The sequence below is a fragment of the Megalobrama amblycephala genome, linkage group LG11 (assembly GCF_018812025.1).
Source record: "Megalobrama amblycephala isolate DHTTF-2021 linkage group LG11, ASM1881202v1, whole genome shotgun sequence".
Taxonomy (NCBI): Eukaryota; Metazoa; Chordata; class Actinopteri; order Cypriniformes; family Xenocyprididae; genus Megalobrama; species Megalobrama amblycephala.
In genome coordinates, this window is record NC_063054.1 from 34098452 (window position 1) to 34115463 (window position 17012).

Consider the following 17012-nt stretch of genomic DNA (forward strand, 5'->3'; position numbering starts at 1 on the left):
AGGGTTTTGATTCTGAGTAGCTGGAAGATTTGTTTATTTAAACATAAACCTAAGCCTAATTATGAAAAACTGACTAATTAGAATCATGTAAACTACCGGTACAACAATCTTATACATGCACACTGGAAGCAGATGGTGTTTCTCAGCTTTGTGCTTACAGACAATGAAGAACGCTAAAAGAGGAAAGCAGCATTTATCCTCTCTGGTGGTTTCAGGCAGGTTGTACCATGTATTTATCAAGTAGTTAGAATGACTTTTCATTACAGCGTAGACTGATGCGGTCAGAGCGGCTTCCCCACTCCAGCACTTATTGGCGGGTTTTACGGAGGACAGTATATGCCAAGCCATAGTAACAAAGGATAGAAACACAAATAAATCATGGAAAACTCCGTGCAGAGATCAGAGAGGCTGGGCTATAACCACGATAACTTTTGTTGACAAGCATTTTTAGCAAGATTAAATTTACTTGAGAAGCAACACTGTATAACATACACTACCCTTCAAAAGTTTGGGGTCAGTAGGAATTTCATACTTTTATTCAACAAGAGACAGTAAAGACTTTTACATTGCTACAAAAAAAAAATCAAATAAATACTGTTTTTTTTTTTTTTTCAATTTTCTGTTCATCAACAAATCCTGAAAAAATGTATTACAGCAAAAATATCAAGCAGCACAACTATTTTCAACACTGATAATAATAAGAAATACTTCTTGAGCAGCAAATCAGCATATTAGAATGATTTCTGAAGGATCATGTGACACTGAAGACTGGAGTGATGATGCTGAAAATTCAGCTTTGACATCACAGGAATAAATTACGTTTTAAAATATATTCAAATAGAAAACATGCCACAAAAGAGTCACTGTTCCCCAGGAGGTTTTCTGCACGCGCGCACCGAATTGGAGCCAAACACGGACAAGCAAACGGGATTCGGATACGCACCTAAACGCGCACACACAAAAAATGTCAAAATGCTTTTTTGGAGAGTATTCACATAAACACAGTGGGTTATGTCTTAAGTAAACTTTCACAGTTGAGAACGAAAACATGTGTGTAACAGTATATTGGATCAGTGCAGCTCTTAAAGTGACAGAAGCCTAATAAACCTGCTGCAGTCAGTCATTAAAGTCCCTGTAAAGTCAATTCTGAGAATTCTTTCTAAACACTTTATAAATGTTACAAATGTATTGCTGAAACACATTACAAAAACTGTGAACTGTGTAACGCTTAATTGTGAAGTTAGAGCGTTAAACAGTTTTTCACCAAGTCTCTGCTCAGGATTTTTTGGGCGGAGCTAAAACGGGGGTCTGATGACGCACTTGGACCCCCGAACATAGCCCCTCCCCTAACACTATATAACTGTCGATGACGCACCGAGCGTGGCGCCGCCTCTAACTCTACAGCGGTTTACTCGCTCAATCTCGAGTGTCATTACAGTCATACAGCCCTTTGTACATTTAGCTAGTAATGCCGTCGTCACGCAAATACATATTACATGGTTGTTATAATGATTCTTTTTATATGCATCAGTATGTTTGACTCATTGTTGAGACGGCAGTTCTCGCGAGTGGGCGTGGTTTCAGCGCCGACAGCGGACACGCCCCCAGCGTTTGAGAGCAGAGAGCGCTGCCTATTTTTTCGAAATTTTGATAACTTATTTCATTTACTTGCAGATTTTTTTAATCATTCAAATTTGGCTGGGTGGTTAATAACACATTTTTTCTGCGCTGTGACAAACTCAGAACACATACTTTAAAATGACTTTACAGGGACTTTAATGACAATCAAACAACAAATGACAAAGGAAAGTCACTCACTGATCTTGACTAAATAACTTAAGTAGCTTTAATAAGGATTAATCTATATTTAATGTGAACAGTAAGATTATGCATTTTATATTTGATTATTACATTTTTTGTTGTAAGCTATTACTTATCTGAATTCCACTATTAGTACATCTTTCCGAAAAATGTAAAACACTTTTTATTGTTCTGTAGTATGTATATGTCACTTTTTGTTTGTGATTAGTTTTTTTGCTCATATTGTATTGCTGACTGTTTACTTGATTTATGTAATTATTTGGAGGATCTTTTTCTTACATTAGTTAACCTAGTATTAAGTTTTGCTGAAGTATCTATAAATTGTGAAATTTCACTCATTTTTAAAATTCGTGAATATCGTGAAATAAGACTTTCATCATATCGTCCACCAAATAATAGTGATTTCAATATTGACCAAAAATAATTGTGATTATGATTTTTGCCGTAATTGAGCATCCCTGCATTAAATTATATAACACCTTTAAGAACATCAAAGCAAATATGCTGGATACTTACTGTGATGAGAGTTTGGTAGAGACAGTAGAAGCCCAGATACCAGATGAACCTCCCATTGGTAAAAGGTGGAACAAACCAAAGGTAAAAATAAGAGACCACCACAAATGGAGTGCAGCCCACCATCCTAGAGGAGAAAAGGACACAAAGGGTTTAATGACATTAAGTGTAAAACGACAATGCCTATTGTTTGTTATTTAGTGGTAGTGAGATATCAATGTCCAATTTTACAACATTAAATAGATAAAGAGATTATTAGATCATCTGAGTTTGATAATCAGTATGCACATGATTCAAAATGTGTAGAAAAAAACATGTTTTTGAGACATTATATCTGGAAAAATTAGTTTGAAAGAATCAAGGTAAGTCATCTGAGCACAGGAAGCGCTACAAGGGAACATCGTCTTCAATTGATGTCCTGTGGTTTACCCGATCTCCCATTTTAGCCTCTGTACTAATCAATATTACCTAAAGAGAGCAGCTTGTGTATCATCTTAAAGCTACAGTGCACATTTATAGAAAATCTGTGTATCTGCCAATGCTGTCTCCCTTTGTAAGGATGCTACAACAGACTATAGGAATGATCATGAAATGAATGCTGCATCGCACACTGACAGTCTTATTCTGACGAAGTCGTCTTCATAGACTGAACCAGGACGTGGGGAACGTGTTGGCCATATATAATTCATACTGATTCATGTCTTCCATAGCATTATGGGAGAGGCAGTCAGCTGGAGGGTGGAGAGGATTTCAAATACTAGAGCTGAATGTGCCTTTTCTCAGTGATTTATCTTCATATCCCTGCTAAATTATGAAGGGAATATATTCTACACTTTGTAGATTTTTTAAAGTACAATTTATTCATGGATTCCTGAAGCAAAGGCAAGAAACATACTTTATGTACAGTAAGTATGCAAATGCAGATGTGAATGTTTGGCCAACGGATTGAGATAGATAGATAGATAGATAGATAGATAGATAGATAGATAGATAGATAGATAGATAGATAGATAGATAGATAGATAGATAGATAGATAGATAGATAGATAGATTTTTTTTGACTGATTCATTAAAAAGAATCAGTTCACAGGAGTCATTTTCCATGAATCAAACATCATGGCTCACACTGTTCATTGTTGTGTGCAGGAAACATTGGCACACGCTCTGACGAGAAGAAATATGATGAAACCGCAAATGGACACACACAAAGCTTTCACAACTGCAGATTTGTCGCATTTTCGGGCCTGTTTTCTCCCTTTGACTGAGGAGCGAGACTTGTCCCACAGTAAGCAACCGTTTGCTGAATGCTGAATTCAGGTTGTTGGCTTTCATCCTAAATTACGTGACCTTGTCAACTCTAGAACTATCACAACCCTGTTCCTGTAAAGAAAACCTCAATGTTTGGTCAGGTCCTTTCTAAGCAGGTTTACCCTGGACACACACTGACCTCTGTGCCACACTGCTTTTCACTTTCACAGAGGATAAACAACTGTGAGCAAACAAGCAACACAGAGAACAGGGAGGTAAAGAGAGTGGCCAATTCTGGCACAGTCCAGATGCCACTACTGCAGCGTTGAGCAACCTCTGTGTGCCCTGCTGATTGTTCAGCCACACAAAGGAGCCACCGTACAGGAAAGAGAGAGCAGGACAGACGGGTTCGTGTGAATGGAGAGAGCCAGACTGTATGTAAGGTGCTGAATGATGTGAGACAACCTGATATTTTAACTCTGGGAGCAAGTAACCTGAGGGAAATAATGCACAGGCATGTAGTGACATATTATATATATATATATATATATATATATATATATATATATATATACAGTACAGTCCAAAAGTTTGGAACCACTAAGATTTTTAATCTTTTTAAAAGAAGTTTCGTCTGCTCACCAAGGCTACATTTATTTAATTAAAAATACAGTAAAAAACAGTAATATTGTGAAATATTATTACAATTTAAAATAACTGTGTACTATTTAAATATATTTGACAAAGTACTTTATTCCTGTGATGGCAAAGCTGAATTTTCAGCATCATTACTCCAGTCTTCAGTGTCACATGATCCTTCAGAAATCATTCTAATATGCTGATCTGCTGCTCAAGAAACTTTTAATGTGTACAATTGTACAAAATATTTGTGTACAATATTTTTTTTCAGGATTATTTGATGAATAGAAAGTTCAAAAGAACAGTGTTTATCTGAAATCTAATCTTTTGTAACATTATAAATGTCTTTACTGCCACTTTTGATTGATTTAATGCATCCTTGCTGAATAAAAGTATTCATTTCTTTAATTTCTTTTCAAAAAAATAAAAATAAAAATTCTTACTGACCCCAAACTTTTGAACGGTAGTGTATAATGCTACAGAAGCTTTGTATTTCAGATAAATGCTGTTCTTTTGAACTTTCTATTCATCAAGGAATCCTGAAAAAAAACGTACACAACTGTTTTCAACATTGAAAATAATCATAAATGTTTCTTGAGCAGCAAATCAGCATATTAGAATGATTTCTGAAGGATCATGTGACACTGAAGACTGGAGTAACGATGCTGAAAATTCAGCTTTGCATCACAGGAATAAATTACTTTGTCAAATATATTTAAATAGTACACAGTTATTTTAAATTGTAATAATATTTCACAATATTACTGTTTTTTACTGTATTTTTAATTAAATAAATGTAGCCTTGGTGAGCAGATGAAACTTCTTTTTAAAATATTAAAAATCTTAGTGGTTCCAAACTTTTGGACTGTACTGTATGTCATATATGTCATATATATATATATATATATATTCCTAAAACTTTATTTCAAGATTTAAAAAAAAATACTATATTTTTCATGTGTTGGCCCCACTGTACATAAACCCACAATTACTCACACAAACAAGTACAATAAAACATGATAAAAAAATATAATAAAAAAATTACAAATAAAATAAACGAATAAATAGGGTACTGATGTGTTAAAAAATTATAATATATAATATTTGATAATAAGTTTTTAAAGAAAGAAATTAAAGCATTGCCCAAAAATGCATAAAAATGTATATCTTCTATAAATCAGTAGTATTGCATAATTTCTTTGTACGTCATAGAAAGAGATTTGGAATTAAGTGTCCGGTAATTGTTAGGAACTGAGCTTCCAAACCTTAACTGAGAGTTAAAAGAGGACAAAAAACCTGTGCTTTAAGAAAATCACTGATTATGTAACTAAAAACACAGAAACATCAGAGAAATTTCAAGAGTTTTTGCATAATGCCGACAGGATGAGTGATATAGCGGAATTCCCCCTTATAAGAGAGAATGTAGAATCTGTAAATCAACATGTTGTCTTTGTGTTGTTGGCATGGCTTTAGCATAATAAACACTGAGACACACCAGAAGACCCACATGGGCATGGCTGAGATGTTCCGCAGTGATTCTCTGAGAACAATCCCTAACTACTTCCTCTCAGACACTATGATGTCACATCAGAGTGTAACGAGAACTTCCTGTCAGATACTCACATCTTGGGCATGTCGTCACTTTAATCTCTTGAGACGTCCACATGCCCATTTTAAGAAGCCTTCAACCTTCAGAAACCTGTTACTTGTTTAGATGTCATTTGTTAGATTGTAGGCTAGTGCAATCTTGACTAAATCCTAACTGAGGCCTAGAATACACTACACAACATCTGAAGATATTAAAATATAATCAGATATTAAAACACTAGGCATCATACACTTGCTGACTTTGTAAGCGCAAGGATTCCGGAAGTATTTATTTTATTAATTTTCTCCATATAGAGAAATAGATTTTTAACAATAACTTAAAAAACAGACTGCCCTACTGCGAGCTACAAGGTTGCTAATCGATGCTATTTGCTTCTGTTGAAGCCGCCAGCCTGCATTATTTCATCTTATTTTTAAAATAATCGTATTTAATAGCGCAATTTGTGGTTAAAAACTATTACCCCTGATGCTGTGCAGAAAATTCCACCAATCAGAGAGTCGAAAAGAGCTCTTTAGCTCCGCCCACTCCCATGAAGCGTCGCGAACGTAACCGAGTTACTTAAATACTTAAATATTTACCTATTTTGCAATGAACTTAAGATATATTGCTTTTATATAAATAATCGACATTTGTAAATGAGTAGTTTTATAATTTTCCATTGTTTTTAATTCAATTATGCTGTTTGCAATGCTTTGTGGAATTGTAGTTCTTTCCATTAAGTACACAGTCTTTTACCTTTGTCCGATTTTCAAAAACTTTTTTGCTTCAAATCAAAGTTTATAATGTTATGATTCACCTCGTAGCTGATTGGCTTAGTTCATGTCTTATAATGCTTTAACAAAGACTTTTTTTTTAAAATCCCTATGGGAAAAACGAATGGAAAAAAAAAACACTTCCGGAACCAGCGCCACTGAAAGAATGGGCAGCACTAATGCACTCCGTTGAAAACTACTGTTATAAATTGGCTCAAAATATCAAACTTGTTTGAAATTCTTGAATGGAATCATAGAAGCTTCAGATTCTGTGCCCATTATTTTCTGTGAAATTTTTCAACTGGCTCTGACTTTCGGTGTTAATATTTGAATATTCTTGACTTTTTCTCAACAGGAAGCAATACATAAAAATGTTTTAACATGAATGACATGCCTTTAGTATAAGAAAAAAATAGTTGTTGCACTTTCAAAAACACACTGTTCATTCACTAGTTCAAAAAATTGTGTTCTCATACATACGCCACTCACCATGGCATGAGTCGTCCAATCTTTGTCCATTTACTCTTAGTAATGAAGAATCCCACAATGGGGTCAGTAACTGCCCCCCAAGCCTTACCGACGAACAACACCATGGAGGCCTGGAACGGGTTAATCTGTCAAAAGAAGACAAAGTGAACATCTACATTCATGGAAATCCAGCCTGATTTGTTATTCAGACTGTAAGGTTCTTGCTAATCAGAACAAGAGCAGAATCATTAACACGGGTCAAATTATTTTTAATAATAATAGGCTAGTAATAGGGTGCTATTCTGTGATTAATATGCTCTATTAAGATCATATGCTCAAGTATTATAACACAGTAAAATAGCAACTACATATTTTCCAGTTTTCGAAACCTTTTGAGTCTCAAAAACTAAGAAATGCAATTTTCTTGAAACTACATAAAAAACGATGGCAGACCAACAGATTTTGTTGTCCCAAGTAGTCAAAAAGCGTCGGAACAAAAGAATTTCATATTGCTAAAATGTTAAGGGTTTGTGAGTTCCCAGCATGCATTGCACCATGAATAAATTATGTGTTTACTGTTATAGAATATATATATTTTTTGCTGTTTAATGACTTCATTAAAAAATGTTATTTTAACATTATTGTTAGTTATTTGCTGTGTTGTGTTGTGATGTAAAGAGCTTTTCTTTTCACATTTGTTGACTGTCAATGTTCTTGAGGTTTGTGTGTCAAGTGTTGAGGCCTACAGTATGTTCAACTATTTAAAATTATATTCTGGATATCTTTGATTGATTGTTCTTCTTCACAAAGATAATATAGTTCACTTAACATATTAAGTGTCCTATAAGTCTGTATACTGTATTTGATAACATAGTTACTAAATGAAAATTTGCTCAATGAAAAATTGTTGTCTTGACAAATTTATTGGCTGAATGAGGCATTTCGCATTTAGTGAATGAACAAATTCAAATTGACAAAACAAAGACAAATAGTTGAGAGAACTTAAAAATCTGAATGCATCAAGTTGCCTTGGATTTTTAAGTTTTCTCAATTCAATTTTTACAGTGTGGCTTAATATATTTTTTAAAAATACATAGAGATCTCACCTGTGCAATGTCAAGTAGATATATCTGAAGGAAGAAAGCTGTCGCGCTCCCGGCGACCTGATTCGGTGCCCCTCCGATGGCGAAGCAAAGTTTGCTACATACAGTGAGCTTCTGATCCAGATGAGTCTGAAAAAAAAAAGTCAGAAAATAATATGCAACCATCACAAACACTGTTTATTAGAGAGTACAAGACCATCCTGTGTTTCTAAGGTTACATTTGGAAGCTGATTCCATTATTCCATTATTTCATTTTTCTCATTTTTTTATATAATAAAATATTGTAATTAATTTAATCTCTCTATTTAATATAAATTTCCACCTTATATCAAAAATAGCAAAGGCATAAAAAACACCATGCAAATATATATATCAAGTTATATATAAAAAATCAAGTTCTAAAATGCTGTTAGACTTTTTACTTGTAATTGTTATTTTATTAAGCTTGGATGACACACAAATGATGCCTATTGATTCGATACACTATCATGACTTGTCATAGTTTAACATTTTCAGTTAATCAAAAATGTATTTAATTTTAAGTTCTGTTAATGTCAAATACAATCTGATGACGTGTAAACGTGTTTCATTGTTTTGAGTTGTATGAACACTTCTTTTAATTTAGACAAACTTAAGTTAAGTGAAACTGGGCTGGGATTTATATTTCCCATCATGCTTTGCCCATGGCACTTGAAAGGGAGAGTAAATGCTAAAATTAAGTGTTATATAATGTTTTTCGCACAAGATTAATGGTAAGGGAGATTTAGCAGTAATTAGTGTTTTGTTACGCTAATTTAGAAGAGTTTCTGTTAATGTGGGTTTTTAGAGATTACATCATGGTGACAAGCGGTGCTTGGTAAGTTCATGTTACTTAGAAATGCGTTTTATTGTGTCCAAAAAGCGTCTTCACCTTACTTAAAACATTATGTTGGATCAACTTAAATAGTTGCATTCATGTTGACAATTATTAAGTTCATGTTACTTAGAAATGCGTTTTATTGTGGCACAAAAAGCGTCTTCACCTTACTTAAAACATTATGTTGGATCAACTCAAAATATTGCTTTGAATTAATGTAATTCTCCCAATTGGCTTAAGTTAAAAATTCTAGTGGAAAACGTTAACGTATTTTTTTTTGTTGTTGAACCAATGTTTTATTTTTTAGAGGTGCTAGACCATCCCCATGCGGAGTTCTTTTACTGAGGTTTCTGGGTGATAATCACAGCATCTGTCTTTGCACTGTCGGTTCAGAGTTTCTCTTTTCTCCATTATGTGGGTGGGATAGTTTGAAGGGTCCTCAGCCCAAGACCCTTAAAAACCACAGGAAATATTTAATCCAGATGCTTCCAGTACAGTGAGTGACGAGGTATTTGATCACAGAGAACACCCTTGAAATAAAACTGAGCTTCTTCAAAGAACAATTTTCACTGTATGAGTTTCTCAAGTTACTATGTGGTTCTTTAAAGATTAAAAAGTCAGCAAAAATAGGGCCCAATGTACTGTGAATATTAAGGAATTTTCCATTTTGATTTTTCACAAGTGTTTTCACTGTATTTTTTTTTAGGGTTAAAAAAAATGTCTGTAAACTTGGAAGAAAATTACCATTAGCTTTTCTGTGTTTCTACATTATACTATCCAATTAAGTTATGAAATCATTATTTATGAATGTTCTCTGAACGTTCAAAATGTCCATTTAAAAAAAAAAAAAAAAAAAAAAAATTCTCTTTTTCTTTGTTATGCAAATGTTGACATTTTTGCAAACATAATGGAAATGTTACTTTTGGGTAGCACTTTATTTTACAGTCCTGTTCCCCATGTACATAGATATTACAACAACTGGGTATAATAACAGGTACTAACCATTAACCTACCCTTAAAGCTAACCTTAACCCTTGTAGTTACATTATATTAACCAGTACTTTCTTAGGTAAGTACGCATAAGTGTACGTACTGTAAAATGAAGTACAGCCTACTTTTGAATGCTCTCTGAACATTCTGAAACAAGTAGAAACATTTAAAATGTTAGATGAATGTCCAACTAAAACGTTTCAGGGAAGAAAAAAAAAAAAGATTCCAATTGTTATTTAAAGATCATAACTTTGAACAAACGTTCTATTAACATTACTGGAATAATGTTTGTTCATAAATTTGAGAGAACTTTGTGGGGTGTAGATAACCCAAAATGAAGAAATAGAGTTGAAAATAAACTGATTTGGAATGACATGAGAGTGAGTAAATGATAAAGAATTCCATTTTTAGTGGAATTATTCCTTTAAAAATGAAAGCACATCACTAAAATGCACTTTCCATTCATGACACAACGCAGACAACACTAGCGAGTGACTTCTCATAACCGCACATGTATTTTGAATGCTTTCTGAATGTAAAGTGTTTCACACATTAAAAAGGACACTCATCCCTTGGAAAGCTCTGTGGATAAGGCAGAGTAAATGTGTGTTTTTGAGGGTGTGTATGTGTGTGTGTGTCCGCATATGTGTGGTGTGTGAGTAGAAAACGGTGGGGAGATCCTTTCAACGCATAAAAGAGAAGTCAAACCGCCGCTTAGAGCCATATATTTACGAGACAGATCTTGGAGACAGTCAGACAGACATTTGCTGCTGAAAATACTACAGAAGTCAAACACTCCTCTTTGAGTTGTTAACTCATTCATCCGCTCTATCAAAGCCGGTGTTTGGCGTCTCCAAGCCAACGTGCACTCTGGGTACCCTCGCAAAAAACAACCACAGAGGGCAGGACCGATCGCTCTTCAAAAGACGCTGTAATTAACTCCCTGCCGTTCTTAACTTCACCATGATGAAAAAAAAAATGAATGACTTCTGAAATCACAATTTAGGAGGTTGAGATTATTCAGATAACACAAGAAAATGAAAAGATTGTTCACCCAAGTCTATTTAATCTAAATTCTGATGCTTCTTTGAACAACAATTATTCCTCTAAAGAAGGAAAAGTAAGAGGATTTGATGGAACTAACGTGTGAAATGAATCAGGAAGATTGTGAGCTTAGACTCGAGGCAGATACTGTACTAATTCTGCTTTATCTGTTAAGCATCACTGTTGAACGTACTGTGATCTGAACAAACCTAACCAAGTACAAATCTTGTTATGATGTGGAAAGACAAAAAAGGGAAAATAACATAAAAAACAGTTTCTTAATTAGTATTTTTGTCTTGTTTTCTCGTAAAAAATCTCAACACTCTTAAAACAAATATACTTGAGAAGCAGAACTGTGTAAGATAAAATAAAAACTGGTTTTGAGTTTTATTTTTAACACATTGGCAAATAATTTTTTTCTTGTTTTAAAGCCTAAACCTTACTATTGCTTTTAAATTGAGTTATTGTTTAGATAGATATTAATTAGTTCTGTCAAATCGATTAATCGCGATTAATCGCATCTATATTTTTCTAAATATATAATATGTGACACTGGACCACAAAACCAGTCATAAGTCACACAGTTATATTTGTAGCAATAACCAACAATACATTGTATGGGTCAAAATTATTGATTTTTCTTTTATACCAAAAATCATTAGGATTTAAGTAAAGATCATGTTCCATGAAGATGTAATTTCCTACCATGAATATATCAAAAATGTATTATTGTGAGTGGATATGCATTGCTAAAGACTTCATTTGGACAACTTTAAAGACGATTTTCTCAATATTTTGATTTTTTTGCACCCTCAGATTCCAGATTTTCAAACAGTTGTATCTCAGCCAAATATTGTCCTATCCTAACAAACCATACATCAATGGAAAGCTTATTTATTTAGAGCTTATTTATTTATTTTTCTCATTTATTGAGATATACTGATGTATATACATCTCAATTTCAAAAAATTGATCCTTATGACTGGTTTTGTGGTCCAGAGTCACATTCTGATAGAAATATCAGAAATATAATTTCAGCATCATTACTCTAGTCTTCAGTGTCACATGATCCTTTGAAATCAATGAATTTGAAATCAAAAGTCTTTACTGTCACTTTTGATCACTTTTGATTGTGTGGGTTCTATTGACCTTATGTAGCCCCGCCCCTTTTCAGCGTTGCGCTCGTTGTCTTTTGACTTCCGGTTTGTATTTCCACAGCGATATTACATTTATGAATGAACTGCTCGTTTTAAAATCTTCCCGATCTACTGACATTTGTTAAGACATCTGCTTTAAACATTACAATGCTCATAATAACTTTCATTAACTCTACAACAAGTAAATCCACTTAACCAACTAATTATTCTTTGACAGCGATGCCATAGAAATATACAGAGCTACCGCAAAACGGAAGTTCAAAGACAATTTTATAAAGATGGCGGCGCGCTTGTTTCTCTGGTAAATAAGGTCTATTGAATTGGATTAGTAGAAAACCACTTAGCAACCATCCCAAACACCCTAGCAACTGCAAAACACACCCTAGCGACCATCCCCAACACTATAGCATCATGGATTGCTCAAATTCTCACAAAGTTTATTTTGGTTGCTGTTATCACGATAGACACAAACAGGAAGTCATTGAGTTGAGACAAAATATCTGACTTCCTCACAGATTGAAAACAACAAAATCATGATAGCAGCACTGAAGTGTGGGAAGACAGAGTTGGAATTTTGCAAATCTCACAAAGCTTGTCAAGAACACATCTGGGACATATTTCACCCTGAAATCTAAATTAAAAATTATTATTATTTTAATATATGCACTCACTGGCCACTTTATTAAGTTTCTAGTACCGGGTTGGACTCCCTTTTGCCTTCAGAACTGCCTTAATTCTTTGTGGCATAGATTTAAGGAAGTGCTGGAAACATTCCTCAGAGATTTTGGTCCATATTGACATGATAGCATCACACAGTTGATGCAGATTTGTCGGCTGCACATCCATGATGCGAATCTCCCATTACACCACATCCCAAATGTGCTCTATTGGATTGAGATCTGGTGACTGTTTGAGTTTAGTGAACTCATTGTCATGTTTCAGATGATTTGAGTTTTGTGACATGGCATGTCATCCTGCTGGAAGTAGCCATTGGAAGATGAGATCGCTGTGCTCATAAAGGGATGGACATGGTCAGCATCAATACTCAGGTAGGCTGTGGCGTTTAAACGATGCTCAATTGGTACTAAGGGGCCCAAAGTGTGCCAACGAAATATCCCTCACACCATTACACCAGCAGCAGCCTGAACCGTTGATACAAGGCAGGATGGATCCATGCTTTTATTTTGTTAATGCCAAATTCTGACCCTACCATCTGAATGTTGCAGCAGAAATCGAGACTCATGAGACTTTTTTCCAATCTTATATTGTCTAAATTTGGTGAGCCTGTGTGAACTGTAGCCTCAGTTTCCTGTTTGTATATATATATATATATATATATATATATATATAAAATAATATAAAAAAATAAATAAATATATATATATATATATATATATATATATATATATAAAATAATATAAAAAAAAATATATATATATATATAAAATAATATAAATATATATATATATATATATATATATAGTGACATTATTTTCATGATAATAAAGCACATATTTTATATTAATAGTCATAAAAATTATGTTGCCTTTTTGATTATTGGATTGAAATGTGACCCATTATGATTTTTTGTGAGATTCAGCTGAACTAAAACTCTTTGTGCTTAGCCTACTTTCTCACAGTTGCTGCTCTAAGCTGATTTTCACTGTGTATGTTTGCATGAGGATGAATCTGGATGACATAATGAAGGGTTTAAGGCTTCTGTCCAGCGGGATTTAAAAATGCATTTTATCATTACACTTACAAGGTCAAATTCACCCTGGACTTTCACCTCCAATCGGAATGCGATTTTTTTCTTGTGCAGAGAGTGTGAAAAACCATATCAAGCTCTCAAAACCCAGACTGGCAAGTGTAGCAATAATTTTTTCATGATTGTTGAGGCAAATGTTCTCTGATGGAGTCTCAGTAGATTCAGACTGCACGCAAGAACCTATACAAACATGCCTGACAGTCGAGTTAACCATAGTAACAGTAAACGCTCTTTATTGAGACATTCACACTACACTGTAAAAATGATTTTTCGAACTTATAAAAAAAGATTACTGTTTTACTAGAAAATACTAGATTGTACTTCAAAATGTCACGTTTAATTCAAAGTGTTACATGCAATTTCTTTGTAATCGTATGTGAAATGTACCAGCAATTTTTGTTTCTGCACCAAATGTTTTGCAATGTATGGTGATCACATAGATTCATACCAAAATCCAAAAAAGTTTGAGAAGTAATAATACAGGTTTCTTGAGGCAGTGATTGTATCAGGTAATACCATGGTACTTTAACATATGCAATAGTACTAAATGATTACCATAATCACGCTACATGATATTCACAAGCTATTTCAAACAATACTGCGGTTAAGACACAGTATAATAAAGGTATTACCATTGTAACATTTTCACTTCAAATCTTTAACCTTCCACTATGAGAGTCTCCATCTTTCCTTTTTGTGACGGCGTGTGTGAGAACAAGAGCTCCATTAGTGTGTTTTCCATACATTATTGACACACGACTACCATTTTCCCCTCGACCAGAGGGTCAGCGCAGAAGAACAGCAAGGACTTTATTTCACTTGACTGATCATCCTTGACATATATATTTTTTTTTCCACGGATGAAGGTCATATTGCTTCCAGATTTGGAGCTACAATGTCCACAAATACTATGCTATCTTTTGAGTAGAATAAAATGGCAATATTTGCTGTCCGACTGCATTTACTTGTCAAATAACTTGCAAGCAACCAAATCAAAATCTCTCCAAAAAGCTATTGAAAAGACTCTGGGTATAAAGAACTTGTGATAATGACAAGGAAAAGCTTTTCATTTACTTTCAATGCACATTATATCTATTTCTAACCCAGCTGATAATACACTGCAGTCTGTGGCATGCGAGAGGAATTCAGTTCTGATTACAGAAGTGATTTTTGACTGGTGCAATGGTTAAACTCAAATGTAATCTTGTAATATACAACTTAAAATACAGTTTGTGTCTTTACAGCAGTATGTACTTGTGGGTTTACTGTCTGCCTATCAGTGCTACGCCTAAACAGCCTTTGGGCATGTGTGATGGTAAAGCATCCACACAAACATTCCATGTGCTCATTAAAACATGCCATTCCACATACTTTCATAATGTACAGATGCAGAAATGTTCAGACCGGTATCATAACAAAAATACGTATATATTGGCACCTGTTCCCCCCTACTGAGTGTTCATCAACTCCACAGTGTACAACGACTGTTATTTATACCTAAACCTGACACTCAAAAAATAATTTGCGCAACTCAATGTAGACAGGTTGAATCAGTCATATTATATTATTTTCGACTTGAACAGTAATTTATATAAATGTATACTGTAAGCAAAAGACACTGCAGTTTGCACATAACTTACAGTTTAACACAGAAAAATCACATTGTCTTACCTGTGGTGGTACCTTGGTGAAAGCAGGTTCAGAGTGCTTCATCATGAGTTTATCCCCTGACGTGACCCGGGCTTTCTCCCCCTTGGCCATGGCACCTGGTGTGATGGGTACAGAGACAGCAGCTGAACTCTCTACAGCTGTGCCTGCATCCATTCACATACTGCAGCAGAAAGAGAATGGGCAGGGTTAGCTACAGAGGCCACATGCACAGATGCTTCCCAGCTGTCACTCACAGACATGAGCCAATCAGAGTTCTCGCTCTACCAAAACAAGCTGCATACCTGAACCTGATAGCCTACATTCCTATGCTGTCACAATGACACTAAAATCACTAAATAAACACATATGCAAAAGTAAGAGTTAACTAAGAATTTAATTAAATAATGAATATTAACATAAAACATCTAATGGCCACTTTTCCAGCAGAAACACTTAGTATTTAGTAACATAATGTAAATAATGATTTGTTTTCCATGCATTTTTGATATAAAGTAACGTATTAATTTGTCTAAATAAATATTGAGTGCACATACACTAACAAAATGTACAGACAGACAGACAGACATTAGATAGATAGATAGATAGATAGATAGATAGATAGATAGATAGATAGATAGATAGATAGATAGATAGATAGATAGATAGATAGATAGATAGATAGATAGATAGATAGATAGATAGTCTAACCTGAGTGATGCGGTAAGCTGCGCATCTGCTGCAGCGGTGGATGAACTGCGGGTTCATTCCATCACACACAATCATTCTGCAGCAGCACGTTCAATAGTAGTAATCACAAACAAGTATGCGCGCCCCCTACAGGACACCAAAGGCAACTCACAGGATTCTACATCTAGTTAAGACATCATAACGCTCTTAATAATCTCCAGGTTACAGGTTAAAGTTAAATGAAGTGACCAGTAGCGCCTCCTGACCGTAGATTCTTCTACTAGTTTATGTTAAACATTTTTTTTTAAGGTTCATAGCCTATTCTAATCGCTGAACACATGCAGACACGCTTTTGGCAGAGGTCTAGTGTCCTTGCGTTATTCAGCCTGAGGGTGGCGCTCTAATGTTGATTGACAGGCTTTGAGTAGCTACACACAACACACGCATTGAATGCTATCTTAAAATTGCCTTAGTGTTTATTGCCTCAGAATGCTGTTATTAAAGGGTTAGTTGAAAATAATGTCATTTATTACTCACCCTCATGTCGTTCTACACCCGTAAAACCTTTGTTCATCTTCGGAACCTAAAATTAAGATATTTTTGATGAAATCCAATATGGCTCAGTGAGGCCTCCATTGCCAGCAATGTCACCGAACCTCTCAATATCCAGAAAGCTACTACAGACATATTTAAAACAGTTCATGTGA

General features: G+C 34.6%; 1 protein-coding gene across 1 annotated transcript in view; it reads right to left on the reverse strand.

Moving 5' to 3' along the window:
* The window catches only part of mfsd2b (major facilitator superfamily domain containing 2B), a 31178-nt gene extending 14717 nt beyond the window's left edge, over window positions 1-16461 (reverse strand). The window contains exons 1-5 of the mRNA XM_048207634.1: window positions 16327-16461; window positions 15640-15799; window positions 8157-8282; window positions 7072-7196; window positions 2338-2461 (exon numbers count right to left, since the gene is read on the reverse strand). Coding sequence (XP_048063591.1) covers window positions 2338-2461; window positions 7072-7196; window positions 8157-8282; window positions 15640-15792 — 528 coding nt within the window. The 5' untranslated portion in view covers window positions 15793-15799; window positions 16327-16461. The remainder of the gene's footprint in view (window positions 1-2337; window positions 2462-7071; window positions 7197-8156; window positions 8283-15639; window positions 15800-16326) is intronic.
* Between the last annotated feature and the right edge of the window lie 551 nt (window positions 16462-17012).